Source organism: Lepidochelys kempii, chromosome 18, assembly GCF_965140285.1.
Source record: "Lepidochelys kempii isolate rLepKem1 chromosome 18, rLepKem1.hap1, whole genome shotgun sequence".
Taxonomy (NCBI): domain Eukaryota; kingdom Metazoa; phylum Chordata; order Testudines; family Cheloniidae; genus Lepidochelys; species Lepidochelys kempii.
Genome location: NC_136397.1, coordinates 2692154 through 2710928, shown reverse-complemented (window position 1 = coordinate 2710928; position 18775 = coordinate 2692154). Strand labels below are relative to the sequence as shown.

Sequence of the window (18775 nt, the reverse complement as noted above, 5' to 3'; positions counted from 1 at the left end):
GGGACTGTCCCACTCCCTGCGGCCAGCTCCTCCTGCTTCCTTCCAGGTGCCCCATCGGCTACCTGGGCCTGTCCTGCGAGAGGTGCGATGCCCGCTTTGAGCGGGTACCCGAGGGCCCCTACCTCGGCACCTGCTCCGGCTGCAACTGCCACGGGCACTCCAGCTCCTGTGACCGGGTCTTCGGCTACTGTCTGGTAAGGAACAGGGCCTGGCTACTGCCTGGCTACAACCTGGCCTCCCCTAGTGACGGGAGGGGAGGGGCAGATGCCAAGCGGGATGGAGCGGGACTCTGTGCATCGCCCACTCCTGGGCTCTCTCCTCTAGGGCATGTGCTGGCCGGACCTATTCCCGGGGCAATGCCAGGTAGACCGTGGATGGTCAGTGCCACCCATGACATGCCCAGTCCAGTGCATGCTGGGGCATCTGAGCGCAGAGGGGAGTCACTGTGGGGAGCGGGCCTGTGCCCCCTTGTTCAGGGTGTGGTGCTGCACAGTGCGGGTGGCATTGCCTGCCACGGGCACCATGCCCCTTGCAGCTTCCTGGAGCCTCAGCGACCCACCTCCTCCCTCCCCCAGAACTGCCAGCACAACACAGAGGGGCCTCAGTGTAACAAGTGCAAACCTGGCTTCTTCGGAGATGCCACCAGAGGCAACGCCACGGCCTGCCGGGCCTGCCCCTGCCCCTACACTGACTCCGCGCGCAGGTGAGTGCTGGGAGCGCACCACCCCGTGGCTTGCAGGGCATGGGTGCCCCATTGCTGGGCTGCTCTATGCCTGGCTCCATGCTCTCCGGGGGGCACGCAGGGCGCTAACTGTCTCCGCTTTGCTGCCTGCAGGTTCTCCAACACGTGCTTCCTGGACACAGACGGCCAGGCCACATGCGACGACTGTGCCCCGGGGTACACGGGGCGGCGCTGTGAGAGGTGGGTCCCTGAGGCACTGGGGGAGCAGGGGGGATGTTAGCCCAGGGCACTGGGGCATTCTCCTAGATGGGGAAGGCTGCAGGGAGGGGTAAGCTGAGGGGGCCTGCTGGGCCTGGTGTGCGGGGGGATGGGCAGCAGGGATGGCACTGGCGAGGAGGGAGAAGGGCAGGGGTTGGCATGGACCGGGGGAGCCCATGGGGAACAGGACACTCTGAGAGCTCTCCCGCACTGGGAGATGGATGGGTGCCCTCTGGGAAGTCGGGGGTCAGGGAACCTGCCCTATAGAGGGGACATCCATGGCCTTGCTCCAGGCGGGCCTGTCTGACCCGGCATCTCTCTCAATTCCCCTGTAGCTGTGCCCGTGGCTACGAAGGGAACCCCATGCAGCCAGGCGGGAGGTGTGTGACAACGGGTGAGTACCCCCATGTGCCCTCTGCCAGTAAGTGCCCCCGGACCTTGGCACTGCGCGGGTTTCTTCCCCGCTCTGCTCATTGGCATCCCAGCAGAGAGGCCTCAGCCTCGTCCCTCGCCTCAGGCAGGGGCTGTGCCTGGAGCCTTCCTGGGGGTGCTGTGGGCTCTGCTGGAGACCCACAGCCATCCCTAGGGTCGTGCCCAGCCCCTCAATGAGGAGATCGACAGTCTGGATCTTTTCTCTGAGCAGGGCCTCTGCAAACATCACGTTGCCCTTGGGGGAGCCCCCAAACTGGGCCCTTCCGTGCCTGGCTCCTGAGCCATGCGTACCGAGACCCCTACGCCATAGCCTTGAGCCTTGTGTTTGGGAGCCATCAGTGGGGCAGGACAGAATCACTGTGACCCCTGAGGGAGCCCCTGCTGGTGACGCCCAGCCCCCTCACTCCATCCCCTCATGATCTTATCTGGACCCAGAACACCCCAGGGTGCGATGGGCACTGCAGCTGCTGAACAGTGCTGTGGCCCCATCCCGCTCCGGTGCCCCTGGCTGCACAGAGACCAGCCAGTGCCAAGCAGCCAGGGCTGCCCCACGGCGTGGTAGCAGGAGACGAGTGGGTTGGTGGTTGGGTGAGTGTCTGACTGGCTGCAAACCCCTCTGCTTCCCCAGCCCAGGAGTTCATGAAGTGTGACAAGCGGGGGAGCAGTGACTCCACAGGAGGCTCCTGCCGCTGTAAGGTAGGTACGGTGCTGTGCGGTGCGGTGCTGTGTGGTGTGGTGCTGCACGGTGCCTTGCGGTGCAGTACGGCATGGTACAGTGTGATACTCGATGGTCTGGTGCAGTGCAGTACGGGTGGTGTGGCGCGGTGCAATATGGTTTAGTATGGTACAGTACAGTGCAGTGTGGTACAGTGCAGTACAGGGCTATGCAGTTTGATGGTGTGTGGTGTGTTGCAGTGTAGTGTGATGCCGCGCTGTGTGGTGCGATACGGTGCAGTACAGTGTGATACTCTATGGTCTGGTGCAGTGAAGTACGGTGTGGTGAGGTGTGGCGTTGCATGGTACAATTTAATATGGTGCGGTGTGGTACAGTGCAATATGGGGCTGTGTGGTTTGGTGTTGTGCGGTGTGTTGCGGTGCAGTGTGGCGCAGCGCTGTGTGGTGCAGTGTGGCCCAGCGCAGTGCAGTGCAGTGTGGCCCAGCGCTGCGTGGTGCGGTGTGGCACAGCACGGTGCTGTGCGGTGCGGAGCAGTCTGGCCCAGCACTGCATGGTGCAGTGTGGCACAGTGCGGTGCAGTGCAGTGTGGCCCAGCGCTGTGTGGTGCAGTGTGGCCTAGCGCGGTGCTGTGCAGTGCGGTGCAGCGTGGCCCAGCGCTGCGTGGTGCGGTGTGGCCCAGCACTGCATGGTGCAGTGTGGCCCAGCGCGGTGCGGTGCGGTGCGGTGCAGCGTGCCCCAGCGCTGCGTGGTGCGGTGTGGCACAGCATGATGCTGTGCTGTGCGGTGCAGTGTGGCCCAGCACTGCGTGGTGCGGTGTGGCACAGCGCGGTGCTGTGCAGTGCGGTGCAGTGTGACCCAGTGCTGCGTGGTTAGGTGTGGCACAGCGCGGTGCTGTCCGGTGCAGTGCAGTGTGGCCCAGCGCAGTGCGGTGCAGTGCGGCCCAGCGCTGTGTGGTGCAGTGTAGTGCAGTGCAGTGTGGCCCAGCGCTGCGTGGTTCGGTGTGGCACAGCGTGGTGCTGTGCAGTGCAGTGCAGTGTGGCCCAGCGCTGCGTGGTGCGGTGTGGCCTTGCGCGGTGTGGTGCAGTGTGGCACAGTGCAGTGCTGTGCAGTGCAATTCAGTGTGGACAGCGCTGCGTGGTTCGTTGTGGCACAGCGCGGTGCTGCGCGGTGCGGTGCAGTGTGGCACAGCACGGTACTGTGCGGTGCGGTGCAGTGTGGCCCAGCGCTGCGTGGTTCGGTGTGGCACAGCGTGGTGCTGCGCGGTGCAGTGTAGTGTGGCCCAGCGCTGCGTGGTTCGTTGTGGCACAGCGCGGTGCTGCGCGGTGCGGTGCAGTGTGGCCCAGCGCTGCGTGGTTCGTTGTGGCACAGCGCGGTGCTGTGCGGTGCGGTGCAGCGTGGCCCAGCGCTGCGTGGTTCGGTGTGGCACAGCGCGGTGCTGCGCGGTGTGGTTCGGTGTGGTACAGCGTGGTGCTGCGCGGTGCGGTGCAGTGTGACCCAGCGCTGCATGGTTAGGTGTGGCACAGCGCGGTGCTGTGCGGTGCAGTGTGGCCCAGCGCTGCATGGTGCGGTGTGGCCTTGCACAGTGTGGTGCAGTGTGGCACAGTGCAGTGCTGTGCGGTGCAATGCAGTGTGGCCCAGCACTGCGTGGTTCAGTGTGGCACAGCGCGGTGCTGCGCGGTGCGGTGCAGTGTGGCCCAGCACTGTGTGGTGCGGTGCTGTGCTTTGCAGTGCAATGCGACCCCGCTGGCCTGGGGAGCACAAGGTGGCGACAGGGATTTGAACAGCAGAAGCGAGAAGCAGAAACGAGTACTTGGGTCCTGCCTTCTGGGCTGTCGGGCAGGGCCTGCCTCGGGGCTGGGGGACGCGCTGAGAGGTTTGGGGCAGACAGCTGCATTTGGAGCCCCCAGGACTCCTGCACCACGCCCTCCCGTAGGGCTCAGGGCCTGGCCCTGGCCACTCCTGTGTGCCCTCTGCTGGCTCCATGCCAGGGGCTTCATCCATTCTGGGGGTGCTGCAGGGGCGTATCTGTTCCCTGGAGTCAGGGAGGGAGAGGAGGGGACCCCCAGTGCCCGCTCGGAGGCTGTGGCCCAGCCCGAGTACAATGACCCTCCTCAGCTATTGTGCTGGACAGCTGCCTGGCAGACGGTGGCCAGCTCTGCCATCTCCGCAGCTCGCCTTCAACCACGCCATCTGCGCCCTGCAGCCTGCGGCCTGGAGCGGCACAGGCTAGTCCCACTAGCATGCCCCCTCCTCCATGATCCAGGGTTCCCAGACAGACACAGCGCTCCCTAGGGCCCTTGGCACTCGGCGCCAGGACTTGTGGGTGCTGTGCCCACCTGAGAGCAGTGGGGGCCCCTTGCCAGAGGCCCAGGCCAACACGAGATCGGTCGGATCCCTGGAGGATGGGCTGTATTGGAGCCAGGCCAGTGCCCCGGAGCACGCAGGAGCCCCTGGGCCCTGCCAGGCTGGGGCAGCGTGGGTGGGGGTGCAGTGGGAGCAGCCCTGCTACGTGCCCAGCCTGCCCGCATCTCTCGGTGCCAAACCTCCGTCTCTTCTGCAGCCCAATGTGGTGGGACGTCTCTGCAACGAGTGCACGCCTGGAGCCTTCTACCTGAGCGACCAGAACCCCGACGGCTGCCTGAAGTGCTTCTGCATGGGGGTGTCCCGGCAGTGCGCCAGCTCCTCCTGGAATAGAGAGCAGGTACCGCCCGCAGCCGGGCCTCCCCCCAGAGACCCCCTCAGGGCAGGTACCGCCCGCAGCCGGGCCTCCCCCAGAGACCCCCTCAGGGCAGGGACCGCCCGCAGCCGGGCCTCTCCCCAGAGACCCCCTCAGGGCAGGTACCGCCCGCAGCCGGGCCTCCCCCCAGACACCCCCTCAGGGCAGGGACCGCCCGCAGCCGGGCCTCTCCCCAGAGACCCCCTCAGGGCAGGTACCGCCCGCAGCCGGGCCTCCCCCAGAGACCCCCTCAGGGCAGGGACCGCCCGCAGCCGGGCCTCTCCCCAGAGACCCCCTCAGGGCAGGGACCGCCCGCAGCCGGGCCTCCCCCCAGACACCCCCTCAGGGCAGGGACCGCCCGCAGCCGGGCCTCCCCCCAGAGACCCCCTCAGGGCAGGGACCGCCCGCAGCCGGGCCTCCCCCCCCAGAGACCCCCTCAGGGCAGGGACCGCCCGCAGCCGGGCCTCCCCCAGAGACCCCCTCAGGGCAGGGACCGCCCGCAGCCGGGCCTCCCCCCAGAGACCCCCTCAGGGCAGGGACCGCCCGCAGCCGGCCCCCCCCCCCCCAGAGACCCCCTCAGGGCAGGGACCGCCCGCAGCTGGGCCTCCCCCCAGACACCCCCTCAGGGCAGGGACCGCCCGCAGCCGGGCCTCCCCCCAGAGACCCCCTCAGGGCAGGGACCGCCCGCAGCCGGCCCCCCCCCCCCCAGAGACCCCCTCAGGGCAGGGACCGCCCGCAGCCGGGCCTCCCCCCAGAGACCCCCCAGGGCAGGTACCGCCCGCAGGCAGGGCCTCCCCCCAGAGACCCCCTCAGGGCAGGTACCGCCCGCAGCCGGGCCTCCCCCCAGAGACCCCCTCAGGGCAGGTACCGCCCGCAGCCGGGCCTCCCCCCAGAGACCCCCTCAGGGCAGGGACCGCCCGCAGCCGGGCCTCCCCCCAGAGACCCCCTCAGGGCAGGGACCGCCCGCAGCCGGCCCCCCCCCCCCAGAGACCCCCTCAGGGCAGGGACCGCCCGCAGCCGGGCCTCCCCCCAGAGACCCCCTCAGGGCAGGTACCGCCCGCAGCCGGGCCTCCCCCAGAGACCCCCTCAGGGCAGGGACCGCCCGCAGCCGGGCCTCCCCCCAGACACCCCCTCAGGGCAGGGACCGCCCGCAGCCGGGCCCCCCCCCCCCAGAGACCCCCTCAGGGCAGGGACCGCCTGCAGCCGGGCCTCTCCCCAGAGACCCCCTCAGGGCAGGGACCGCCTGCAGCCGGGCCTCCCCCCAGACCCCCCCTCAGGGCAGGGACCGCCCGCAGCCGGGCCTCCCCCCAGAGACCCCCTCAGGGCAGGGACCGCCCGCAGCCGGGCCTCCCCCCAGAAACCCCCTCAGGGCAGGTACCGCCCGCAGCCGGGCCTCCCCCCAGAAACCCCCTCAGGGCAGGTACCGCCCGCAGCCGGGCCTCCCCCCAGAGACCCCCTCAGGGCAGGGACCGCCCGCAGCCGGGCCTCCCCCCCCCAGAGACCCCCTCAGGGCAGGGACCGCCCGCAGCCGGGCCTCCCCCCCCCAGAGACCCCCCAGGGCAGGGACCGCCCGCCGCCGGGCCTCCCCCCAGAGACCCCCTCAGGGCAGGGACCGCCCGCAGCCGGGCCTCCCCCCCCCAGAGACCCCCCAGGGCAGGGACCGCCCGCCGCCGGGCCTCCCCCCAGAGACCCCCTCAGGGCAGGTACCGCCCGCAGCCGGGCCTCCCCCCAGAGACCCCCTCAAGGCAGGGACCGCCCGCAGCCGGGCCTCCCCCCCCCAGAGACCCCCTCAGGGCAGGGACCGCCCGCAGCCGGGCCTCCCCCCAGAAACCCCCTCAGGGCAGGTACCGCCCGCAGGCAGGGCCTCCCCCCCCCAGAGACCCCCTCAGGGCAGGTACCGCCCGCAGCCGGGCCTCCCCCCAGAGACCCCCTCAGGGCAGGGACCGCCTGCAGCCGGGCCTCCCCCCAGAGACCCCCTCAGGGCAGGTACCACCCGCAGCAGGGCCTCCCCCAAGAGACCCCCTCAGGGCAGGGACCGCCCGCAGCCGGGCCTCCCCCCAGAGACCCCCTCAGGGCAGGTACCGCCCGCAGGCAGCGCCCCCCCCCCAGAGACCCCCTCAGGGCAGGGACCGCCCGCAGCCGGGCCTCCCCCCAGAGACCCCCTCAGGGCAGGGACCGCCCGCAGCCGGGCCTCCCCCCCCCAGAGACCCCCTCAGGGCAGGTACCGCCCGCAGCTGGGCCTCCCCCCAGAGACCCCCTCAGGGCAGGGACCGCCCGCAGGCAGGGCCTCCCCCCAGAGACCCCCTCAGGGCAGGGACCGCCCGCAGCCGGGCCTCCCCCCAGAGACCCCCTCAGGGCAGGGACCGCCCGCAGCCGGGCCTCCCCCAGAGACCCCCTCAGGGCAGGGACCGCCCGCAGCCGGGCCTCCCCCCCCCAGAGACCCCCTCAGGGCAGGTACCGCCCGCAGCCGGGCCTCCCCCCAGAGACCCCCTCAGGGCAGGGACCGCCCGCAGCCGGGCCTCCCCCCAGAGACCCCCTCAGGGCAGGGACCGCCCGCAGCCAGGCCTCCCCCCAGAGACCCCCTCAGGGCAGGGACCGCCCGCAGGCAGCGCCTCCCCCCAGAGACCCCCTGTCCCGGAGTCCCCGGGCGATGCTCTGGAACTACTCCATACGAAGCCAGTCAGGACTCTGGGGGAGCCTCCTCTCTGGGAGCAGCCTGTCTGCAGGGCAAGAAGCTTCCACAGCTTCCACCTTCCTGGGTCTGACTTCGGAGCATTCAGCCTCCTCTACCCCATCGTGCACTTCCCACAGTGAGTCCGCCCAGGTGGGGTCCTGGGGAAGCCAGAGGGTCCAGCCGTGACTCTCAGCCAGCCGGGAAAACAGAAGGTTTATTAGTCGACAGGAACACAGAGCACCTCCCCACCCAGAGAGCCCCAGCGGGCAGGTACCGCTGTCAGTAAGCACCTCCTGACCCAGAGAGCTCCACCGGGCAGGTACCCGCTGCGGGCAGTGCCTCCCCACCCAGAGAGCCATACCTGTCTCCCCAGGCAGAGAGCCCCACCGGGCAGGGGCACGGCCCCATCAGCTAACCTTCACCGGGGCCCATAGGTTCGCCCGTGTCATGCGCTGCCAGTGGGCAGAGCCGTTCACTGGCCTGCCCCCCGCGTCCTTGATGCAGATCAGTGTGCTCACCCCATGGCAGAGATGGAACCCCCAAAAGGGCAGTGAGGCGCAGGAGAACCCAGGTGTCCTGCTCCCGGCGTCGGGCCGCCAGCTAACAGTGTTTGTGTTGTAGGTGCGGGCCACGGACGGTGAACAGGAGCACTTCAGCCTGGCCAACCTGGCCACTACCCACACGGTCAGCGAGGGCATCCGGTTCCCGAGCCATACCGAGTTGGCCTTTTCCGCCTTCCACTCCCTGCCTCGCGATGTCTACTACTGGGTGCTGCCCGAGCGCTTCAAGGGAGACAAGGTGCCCCCCTTCATTCCACAGTGCCCATAGCTGACGCGGCCACCCTCATGGCAGGCTGGGCTGGCAGCATTGCCAGGCCCCGGTGCCCCGTGGTGCTGGGGAAGGGTGGAGACGGGGGAGGGCGGGTGCTTCGTGGGGTGAGCAAAGGGATGGAGTGGGGGAGGCTATGCGTGGGGCCAGATGGCGGGACTGGGGAGGCTTTGGGCAGGGTAGGGCAGTGGGATGGAGGAGGGTGGGGGCAGGGCCGGATGGTGGGACGGGGAGGCTGAGGGGGCTGGGGGTGGGGGAGGCTGTTTGGGCGGGGGCGGCTGTGGGCGGGGCCAGGCTGTGGGGTGGGGGTGGCTCCGGGCATGGCAGGGCGGTGGGTCGGGGAGGCTGTGGGCGTTGGGCAGGGCAGGGGAGGCTCTGGCTGGGGGCTGGGTGGTGGGTGGGGGTGGCTGTGGGCGGGGCGACAGAGGCTGTGGGTGGGGCTAGGCTACGGGAGAAGGGAGGCAGTGGGCGGGGCCAGGCCACGTCCGTCAGTCTGGCTGAGTGGCGCTGTCCCCGCCCAGGTGACCTCGTACGGCGGGGAGCTGCACTACACGGTCACGCACAGCGCGCCGCCCGGCGCCCACCCCCTGCCCGGCCAGCCCGACGTGCTTCTGCGTGGCAACGGCATCTTCCTGGAGCACTTCACCGAGGCTGGCCCCCAGCTGGGGACCCCCACCCGCCTCACTGTCCCCTTCCGAGAGGTGAGAGCGCAGCCGGCCCCGCAGGGAGTGGGATGGGACCCCCTTGCCCACCAGCTCCTGAGTCTCCCAGTGTCCAGGAGCCCGGGGCTAACCCACGGTGCCTGCCGGGGCGCCCTGCCCTCACTCCCCAGTGACCTCTGCCCACTGACTGGCCCATGGCCCCTGCGGGTGGGGGCGCGTGTGGCTGCTGCTTGGGGACATGCCACGCGGTGAAGTACCCAGAATCCCCTGCTCCGCTGCTGGCAGCGACGGCTAGAGCGCCCCGAGCTCCAGCCTGCGGTGGCCTGTGTGCGGGGAGCGGGGCTCGCACGGGTGGCACTTTGGGTGGCAAGACGGTCGGTCACTCCGGCGCTTGCTCTGCCCTCCCTAGCGAGCCTGGCGCCGGGCTGACGGGCAGGATGCCACGAGGGAGCACCTGTTGATGGCGCTGGCCGATATCGACCTCTTCATGATCCGGGCATCGTACATGGACAGGCCAGCAGAGAGCAGGTAACGTGGGCGCCGGGGCCCGGCCCTGGCTTCGGGCTCCAGCCTGGCAAGGGGCAGCAGGCGGCTCGGAGCAGAGGAGAAGCTGTCTTTGCTGGTGTCCCAGCTGTGCCTGTTCTTTGGGGAAGGGGCCAGTCTGCAGGGCTGAGAGACGGGGCCAGCTGCGACTGCGCCCCAGCCCACACCTCTGCATCACACACACTGCATACACGCACCACACACACCACCCATGCACCACACCCGTGCACATGGGCGTGCCACAAACTCAAGTGTGCACACACCACACACACGCACCCCCACCCCAGCCTCACAGACACGCCCGCCGCACCAGAGCGCAAACTCGCCCGCCTCTCTCAGTGCCTGTGTAGCTCCCTGCTGGGGAGCCAGAGGCTGCAAGTTTTGGGCTCCCCCCCTTCTTGCTCCCTGACGCCATCCTGCCCTTGACCCTGGCAGAGCCTCGGGGGAGGCCCTTCTTGGCAGTGGCGTGGAGCCCAGCTGATGTGGGGGTTGGAGGCTGTTCCTGGACCCAGCGTGCCAGAGGGCAGTGCGACGGGACAGCAGGAAAGAGGCTGCTTTGAATTCAGCCATGGTAGCTACCTCCGCCTGCAGCATGGGTTGCTCCAGGGACCTGCCTTCTAAAGCTGCTCTGTACCCCTCTGAAAGGCAGAGGTGCGTCCCCTCTGCCGGGACAGGTAGGCTTGGGAGACTCCCTCCTCGGCTCCCTCAGATGGGCCTGGGACACAACTGCCCATGCACAGAGGCTCCAGGATGGAGGGTGACCCTCACTGATCTCGCTGCCTCACCCGGGATCCTGTGGAGTCTGGCTGTGACCCTTGGGAGACCTCGGCCGGGGCCGGGACCTGGCTGTGCCCAGGCAGCCTGGCCCAAGCCTGTCTCTCTGCAGACGCTGAGCTCCCTCCTGGCCTCTTGTCTCCCAGGCTCTCCAACATCCACATGGACGTGGCTGTGCCCCATGCCACGGGCCTGGAGCAGGCGGTCGAGGTGGAGGAGTGCACCTGTCCCCCTGGCTATCGTGGCCCTTCCTGCCAGGTGAGTCTGCCCCTGGAGTAGGCAGGAGCCCCACCCAGCGCACAGGGCAGCAGCTCTGGCTGGGGGGCAGCCTTCTCCGCAGCACTGGGGGCCATGCAGCAGGGGCCAGAGACGACACTGCCTGGTGCTAGATGGCAGCTGTGGAGCGCAAGCCCACTGCTCCTCCCTCCAGCTGCTGGGCAGCCCAGCTGGGGGGGCTGGTGTCCTGCCGCTGCCAGGGCTGGGCAGCAACGGGGCCCGCACCGGCGTACAGGGAGGCAGGGAGCGGTCCCAGCGTTGGGGAGGCTCTATGTCACCTTAGGGTAGAGTCTGAGCCATATCCTGGGAACCGGGCAGCGTGCCCCGTGCCAGCATGAGAGCTTCGTGGCCCATTTGGACCCAGAAAGCCAGGGGGTCAATAGGCTCAGGCTAAATCAGTCTGAGCCCTGTGCCAGGCTGACTTCACCGCTGCTGTGTGCGGCGTTGACTCCGGGGGCGGGTCAGGTGGAGGACGGTGTTGCAGCAAGAACAGCTGCAGCCTCCCGGCCATTCTGAGCACAGAGTCCAAAGGACAAAACTCCCTGGGAGACCCGGAGGGTGGCCGTGGCCTGAGCTGGAGGAGGGGTCTGGGGGCAGCATACCCTGTCTGGCACCGGGGGAAGGTCCCAGCCCTCGTGGCGCCGGGGGAGGGTCCCAGCCCTGCATGGCGCCGGGGGAGGGTCCCAGCCCTGCGTGGCGCCGAGGGAAGGTCCCAGCCCTCGTGGCGCCGGGGGAGGGTCCCAGCCCTGTGTGGCGCCGGGGGAGGGTCCCAGCCCTGCGTGGTGCCGAGGGAGGGTCCCAGCCCTGCGTGGCGCCGAGGGAAGGTCCCAGCCCTGCGTGGCGCCAGGGGAGGTCCCAGCCCTGCGTGGCGCCGAGGGAAGGTCCCAGCCCTGCGTGGCGCCGGGGGAGGGTCCTAGCCCTCGTGGCGCCGGGGGAAGGTCCCAGCCCTCGTGGCGCCGGGGGAGGGTCCCAGCCCTGCGTGGCGCCGAGGGAAGGTCCCAGCCCTGCATGGCACCGAGGGAAGGTCCCAGCCCTGCGTGGCGCCGAGGGAGGGTCCCAGCCCTCGTGGCGCCGGGGGAGGGTCCCAGCCCTTGTGGCGCCAAGGGAAGGTCCCAGCCCTGCGTGGCGCCGAGGGAGGGTCCCAGCCCTGCGTGGCGCCGGGGGAGGGTCCCAGCCCTGCTTGGCGCCAGGGGAGGGTCCCAGCCCTGCGTGGCGCCGGGGGAAGGTCCCAGCCCTTGTGGCGCCGGGGGAGGGTCCCAGCCCTGCGTGGCGCCGAGGGAGGGTCCCAGCCCTGCGTGGCACCGGGGGAGGTCCCAGCCCTGCGTGGCGCCGGGGGAGGGTCCCAGCCCTGCGTGGCGCCGGGGGAGGGTCCCAGCCCTGCGTGGCGCCGGGGGAGGGTCCCAGCCCTGCGTGGCGCCGAGGGAGGGTCCCAGCCCTGCGTGGCGCCGGGGGAGGGTCCCAGCCCTTGTGGCGCCGAGGGAGGGTCCCAGCCCTTGTGGCGCCGGGGGAGGGTCCCAGCCCTGCGTGGCGCCGGGGGAGGGTCCCAGCCCTGCGTGGCGCCGGGGGAGGGTCCCAGCCCTTGTGGCGCCGGGGGAGGGTCCCAGCCCTGCGTGGCGCCGGGGGAGGGTCCCAGCCCTGCGTGGCGCCGGGGGAGGGTGGATTTAGGAACCCACTGGCCCTGTTCTCTCCCACAAGGACTGCGACGTGGGCTACGCTCGGACCACCAGCGGCCTCTACCTGGGTACCTGCGAGCGCTGCGACTGCAGCGGGCACTCGGCCGAGTGTGATGCCGAGACAGGAGACTGCCAGGTGAGCCCTGCCCCGTGAGCCGCCCATGGCTGACACTGCTGCCCTGTGTGGGGAGGGTCCATGACTCAGCAGGGATGTCCCCTGCCATGTGATTCTGGGCACAGAAATCTCAGCACCTCCTGCTGCTGCGGGTGGCTAGGGCCAGGTGCCAGGGGTTCAAGCCCTGAGTGCCCGACACAGCAGAGATCTACCCCTGCCTCGTGGGACCTTGGGGGATGGGCAGGAAATAGCAGGCTCTGCCAACGTCACCCCGCACCCGGCCCTGCCTGGCCCCTAGCCAAGCCAGCTCTTACAGGTTCCTCCAGTGGGCAGCATCCTGCGCTCTGTCCTGGCCTGGCTGCTCCCAGGGGTTTCTGGTGGGCTTGTTGCAGAGGGCCTGTGCCCAGAGCTATGCCAGCCAGTTCCCCTCAGGGACCCTCGTGAGCTCCCTGGCTCTGGGGATGAGGCTGGCGTGGGACAGGCAGTGGATGTCAGTGACCTGTGCAGCATCTTGTCGGGTATCTGGGGCTTCAGGTTCCTGGGCAGGTGCCAGGCTGAGGTGAGAGTGAGGGGGTGTCAGGGTGGTGCTGGCAGGACCTGGCTATAAGGGATGAGAACTTAAGAACGGCCCTACTGCTGGTCCATCCAGCCCAGTATCCTGTCTTCCGACAGTGGCCAGTGCCAGGTGCCCCAGAGGGAGTGAACAGAACAGGTCATCATCAAGTGATCCATCCCCTGTCGCCCATTCCCAGTTTCTGGCTAACAGAGGCTAGGGACACCTTCCCTGCCCATCCTGACTCATAGCCATTGATGGACCTATCCTCCATGAATTTATCTAGTTCTTTTTTGAACCCTGTTATAGTCTTGGCCTTCACAACATCCTCTGGCAAGGAGTTCCACAGGTTGACTGTGCGTTGTGTGAAGAAATACTTCCTTTTATTTGTTTTAAACCTGCTGCCTATTAATTTCATTTGATGACCGCTAGTTCTTGTGTTATGAGAAGGAGTAAATAACACTTCCTTATTCACTTTCTCCACACCAGTCATGATTTTATAGACCTCTATCATATCCCCCATTAGTCATCTCTTTTCCAAGCTAAAAAGTCCCAATCTCTCCTCATATGGAAGCTGTTCCATACCACTAATAATTTTTGTTGCCCTTTTCTGAACCTTTTCCAATCCCAATGTATCTTTTTTGAGATGGGGCGACCACATCTGCCCGCAGTAACAGGGATTTATACAGAGGCAACATGATATTTTCTGTCTTATTATCTATCCCTTTTTTAATGATTCCCAGCATTCTGTTCGCTTTTTTGGCTGCCGCTGCACATTGAGTGGATGTTTTCAGAGAACTTCCACACTGACTCCAAGATCTCTTTCTTGAGTGGTAACAGCTAATTTACACCCCATCATTTTATATGTATAGATTCCTTCTCTTTCCTTCTCAGAACTGCCAGGACAACACCGAGGGCACCAGGTGCGAACGCTGCCAGTCAGGCTACTATGGCGATGCCCGACGAGGGACCCCAGCAGACTGCCAGCCTTGCCCATGCCACAGGCCATATGCCACCAGCCAGTACGTCCCCTGACAGCCTGGGGCAGTCCCACCTCACAGGGTTTCTGCTCACTCCATGTCTTGTGTCGTCTTGTCTGTCTGTCAGTCCTTGGGGTGGGCTGCGGGGTGGACAAGGCTGGGGCAGGGCTGGGCTGGGCTGGGCATGACTCTTCTTCATCCTCCTCTCAGGGCTACGAAAACTTGCTTCCTGGACACGGACGGACAGCCCACTTGTAATGCCTGCACCACGGGCTACGTGGGACGCCAGTGCCAGAGGTAGGGGGGTGCCAGTCTGTCCCTGCCCAGACGCCGCGCAGGGACTGTCCCATGTGCCCTGTTTGGTTCACCCGAGTGCCAGTCTGTGCCTGCCCTGGGGGTCTGGGGCTGTGGAAGCAGCACTGACTGCATGGTGCCAGGGGTGACCCCGAATGCCAGTGTAGGTCACTGCTCTGGGAGCCCCAGCAAGGCTCCCTGGCTCGGACACTTGGAGAAGGGAACCGCTCTAAGCCCAGCTAGCCTAGCACAGCCTGTCTCCTGCAGAGTCGAATGGGTCTTGGAGCCTAGCCGTGGGGCTGTCTGTGGCTGCTGCCCAGGTGTGGGGTGCCAGGGCTCTGGGGTTAGTTAAGGACTGTGGGGCTGGGGGCTCAGCTGGGAAGGAAGCTCCTCCAGCCTAGTACTGAGGCCAGGGCTCCCTGTGCTCCTGCCCAGTTACCGGCCACTGAACGCTCTGGGGGCCTGATTCTTCCCCTGGGGGACGAGTAACCCCCGTCAGGCCAGCAAGAGCCACTCGTGTTGTGGGGGAATAGGGCCAGATGCAGAGCTCAGGGCACCCGACTCCAGGCTGGGAGCAGCAGGAGGGCAGCAGAGATACAAAGAGCCAAACCAGAGTTGGGGGGCCGGGAGGATGAGGGGCTGTGAGGTATGGGTGTGGAGGTGTGTGGCTGTGTGGGAGGTGCAGATACAGGACTGTGGATGAGGGGTGAGAGGTGGGACTGTGGGGGCATGGGTGGCTGTGTTAGGGGATGGGGGGTAGGGCTGTGGGTGAGGGGGCAGTATGTGGGGTGGGGTCTGCAGCTGTGTGGGAGGATGGGGGTGGGGCTGTGGGGGCTATGTGGGGTATAGGTGTGGGAGGTGCGTCTGTGTGAGGGGGTGGGGCAGTGATTGAGGAGGCGGTATGTGGGTGGGGGGTGCAGCTGTGTGGGGAAAGGGGTGGGGCTGTAGGTGAGGGGGCTGTGTGAGGGGGTGGGGCTGTGAGTGAGGGGGCTGTGGGGTATGGGTGTCGGGGGTGCGGCTGGTGGAAGGTGGAGGTGCAGGGCTGTGGGTGAGGGGTCGGGGAATGGGGGGCTGTAAGGGGAAGGAGCAGCTGAGGTTTGGTGGGCCGAAGACTGCTCCCCTTGTGACCAGGAGGTCACTTCCCTTTTCCCCCAGGTGTGCTCCTGGCTACCTGGGGAATCCCAGCCTGGGACAGCCCTGCAGAGGTGAGTGCCATGGAAGTGAGTGGCAGCTGATTCTGGGGGGAGCCGTGGGGTGAGACTGGGGTTCAGGGCCTGGTGCCAGGGCTGCCAGGAAGGAAGGGGCCCCACTGAGTCATGCAAAATCCCCAGCGTCCAGCAGCCAAACCCATGCAGTGCCCTCGGGGTGACGGGGCCCGGTGCCGGGAGAGGGGCTCCCCTGGGGGTCCAATTGTGGGGGAGATTGAAGGAGCCCCAGCCTGGGGGAGCCCATCCCGCATTCTGATGCCCCATGCCTGTGGGCAGGGCAGACCTGGTGGTTACCCATGGAGCTCGTTACCCATTGGCAGTTACCCATCGTTCCTCTCTATTCGACATTGGTGAGGCCTCATCTGCAGTCCTGTGTCCAGTTTTGGGCCCCACACTACAAGAAGGATGTGGAAAAATTGGAAAGAGTCCAGCGGAGGGCAACAAAAATGATTAGGGGACTGGAACACATGAGTTATGAGGAGAGGCTGAGGGAACTGGGATTGTTTAGTCTGCGGAAGAGAAGAATGAGGGGGGATTTGATAGCTGCTTTCAACTACCTGAAGGGGGTTCCAAAGAGGATGGATCTAGACTGTTCTCAGTGGTAGCTGATGACAGAACAAGGAGTAATGGTCTCAAGTTGCAGTGGGGGAGGTTTAGGTTGGATATTAGGAAAAACTTTTTCACCAGGAGGGTGGTGAAACACTGGAATGAGTTACCTAGGGAGGTGGTGGAATCTCCTTCCCTAGAAGTTTTTAAGGTCAGGCTTGACAAAGCCCTGGCTGGGATGATTTAGTTGGGGATTGGTCCTGCTTTGAGCAAGGGGTTGGACTAGATGACCTCCTGAGGTCCCTTCCAACCCTGATATTCTATGATTCTGTGATTCTTGAGGGTACTGGGCTCGGAGCCCCTTCATCGCTTGCCCCCCCCCCAGGTGCCCGGGCTCAGGAGTAACAGCTCTTCTCTTCTGCCTCATTGCTGTAGAGTCCCACAAGCCCAACGGAAACTGCAGCTGTGACCCACAAGGCAGCGTGAGCAGGCAGTGTGATGCCAGCAGACAGTGCCAGTGTAAGGTGAGGGGAATAGCTCCATGCTTGCACGTTCATGACAGGGAAGTTCCTCTGCCATGTGTGGGGACTCACCCACAGCCCTGTCAGGGACCCATCTGGGGACCTAGCTCTATTCCTCCCCAATTGCCAGACCTGGCGCTTGTCCGAGGGGGGGCTCTCAGGAGGCCACAGGCTGATGCTCCCAGCCACTGCTCTAATGCAAGGTGAACTGAGCCAGACAGATGCAATACTGGTGGAGCTGGGATAAGAACCCAGGAGTCCTGGGCCCAAGCCCCCCGCCCTAATCTCTTCCCCACTCCCCTCCTAGACCCAGGAGTCCTCACTGTTCTAACCACTAGACCCCACTGTCACAGATCCACAGGCTCAGTGCTACAGACCCAGCTTTGGAACAGTCTCTAGGACTGTTCAGTGGACTGGACCCCCAGGGGCCTCACTCTTCCTCCAGGGTAGGGCCTGCTGCCTGGCCACCTCCTAGACTGGACTTCTGGGGCTCCAGCCCCCCTGCTTCACACTGTGAGCTCTGTGCAGCGAGGCCCACTGAGCCAGACTCCCGGTGGAGACCTGCGCTGTGCAGGGATTAACGCGACATTCACCCAGCACTGTCACAACAGTCGGTTTATGCGGCAGCTGGAGCCCAGCAAGGAAGTTCCCAGGTTAGCCCAGAGAACTGAAAGTGAAAGCACAGCCCATCCTGGTCAGCCCAGAGCTCGGCCAGGGGAACAGTGAACCCACTGTTCAGGCTCCGTCTGTCTCTCTCTGCCTGACCTCCTTGGTCAGATCTCCATGAGAGCCCCGACTCCTTCCAGCGGGCACCTCCAGTCACCACCTCACACCTCTCCAGTCCTTTGTTCTCCAGCTGTTGCTTAGCTCCTCTGCAGAGAGGTGGGGAAATCCATCTCCCCTGCACCATTGGTTCCTAGGTGTCAATGTTCTGGGATTGGGTTGGCCATTGGCTTCTCGCATACTCCACTGATGTGGAATTGGCCTTGGCCAATCTTTTTTAATGACCCATCCCAGCTCGTTCAGCCTGGCAACACTCCTATGTGTGTTGCAGCCTGCCCTGAGAGCCCTTCCTCCCCTCTGTGTAGCCATGCGAAATATAGGGGAAACTGAGGCACACACAGAAGACATACAAATCTTACAGAAAAGTCTCACTTTGTCACACCTACTCCCTATTCTTGTTAACATCGTATGCTAAGCGTAACTGGCTCTCCTGTGTCTGACGCTGAGCTACCCTCAGTTCCCCAGAGCCACACTGAGAACAAAATTCCCGGGCTGGGTTGTTCTTTGCGCCTCACCCCAAGCTCTGGCCCTTGCCCGCCCCGTGCTGCTGACAGCTCTTACTGTGCTGCCCCAGCTGGTGGGTAGCTGGCCTATGCCCACGTGCATTGAGTCTGCACCCTCTGCCTGGCCCCCACCAGTGGTGGCTGAGATCTCCACCAGTCTGTGTGCCTGAACACAGGGACTCGGGGGAGAGGAGCACGGTCCCCGGGGTAGAGGATCCCTCTGTAGCTTCCCCAGGATTCTGCTGCACTTACCCCTTCGTTCCCGTGCTCCTGGCCCAGTTCATTGCTGGGGCGTGGAAGATGCTTGGGGAATTCCAGCCCTGGTGACGGGATGGGGCTGGTTGGAGCCCCTGCCAGTTGGGGTCACTCAACTGTCTCCCCAGCTGTTGGGCCGTCTCCTCAGCCCCTCATCTGTCCCATTCACTTGTAGCCCCACGTGGAGGGTCCCTCCTGCAGCAGCTGCCGTGCCAACCATTTCCACCTGAGTGCCGAGAACCGTGACGGCTGTCTGCCCTGCTTCTGCATGGGCGTGACCCAGCAGTGCACCAGCTCCTCCTACTACCGGGGCCTGGTAAGAGCCCGTCTCCCCCAACCTCCCAGTCCAGTCCCGCGGGATGCCTGGCTCGCGGGGGCCTCTGGTTGGATTCACATCCCTCGGTGTCTGTTCCCGGCAGGTCACTAGCCCCTTCCTTCCGGGCGACTTCCAGAGCTTCGCCCTGGTGAACCGCCAGCACAGCACCCGCATCGTGACCGGCTTCGCCGTGGAGCCGTGGGCCGAGGGGCCGCAGCTCTCCTTCGGGCACTTCGGCCAGCTGGGCCAGGAGTCCTACTACTGGCAGCTGCCAGAGCCCTACCAAGGAGACAAGGTATGGCAAGAAGCCCAAGGCCCTGCCCGTCCACCTGCCCCACTGTGGCTGGAGCATGGCTGAGGGGCCCCCTGGGGCCAGGCCACACGGCGCGTGTCTGTGCGAGAGCTCTGCATGCCCGGGCTGACACCCTGAACTCCAGCGTGCCCGGCAGATTCTGAGGCCCTGGGCTCCTGCACTGCACTAGTGATGCCCCTGGCTCGTCTCCGGCC

The 18775-nt window shown here is 66.2% G+C and overlaps 1 protein-coding gene across 7 annotated transcripts in view; it reads left to right on the top strand.

Annotated features, from left to right (window-relative positions):
• Nucleotides 1–18775, top strand: part of HSPG2 (heparan sulfate proteoglycan 2) — a 196508-nt gene that overhangs the window by 66715 nt on the left and 111018 nt on the right. For all 7 annotated transcript variants that reach the window (XM_078849390.1, XM_078849394.1, XM_078849389.1 and 4 more), the window contains 17 exons: nucleotides 47–194; nucleotides 576–703; nucleotides 836–922; nucleotides 1276–1334; nucleotides 2001–2068; nucleotides 4609–4749; nucleotides 8060–8236; nucleotides 8788–8967; nucleotides 9338–9456; nucleotides 10392–10503; nucleotides 12217–12330; nucleotides 13757–13884; nucleotides 14053–14139; nucleotides 15292–15341; nucleotides 16326–16414; nucleotides 18128–18268; nucleotides 18372–18563. In XM_078849390.1, coding sequence (XP_078705516.1) covers nucleotides 47–194; nucleotides 576–703; nucleotides 836–922; nucleotides 1276–1334; nucleotides 2001–2068; nucleotides 4609–4749; nucleotides 8060–8236; nucleotides 8788–8967; nucleotides 9338–9456; nucleotides 10392–10503; nucleotides 12217–12330; nucleotides 13757–13884; nucleotides 14053–14139; nucleotides 15292–15341; nucleotides 16326–16414; nucleotides 18128–18268; nucleotides 18372–18563 — 2020 coding nt within the window. The remainder of the gene's footprint in view (nucleotides 1–46; nucleotides 195–575; nucleotides 704–835; nucleotides 923–1275; nucleotides 1335–2000; nucleotides 2069–4608; nucleotides 4750–8059; nucleotides 8237–8787; nucleotides 8968–9337; nucleotides 9457–10391; nucleotides 10504–12216; nucleotides 12331–13756; nucleotides 13885–14052; nucleotides 14140–15291; nucleotides 15342–16325; nucleotides 16415–18127; nucleotides 18269–18371; nucleotides 18564–18775) is intronic.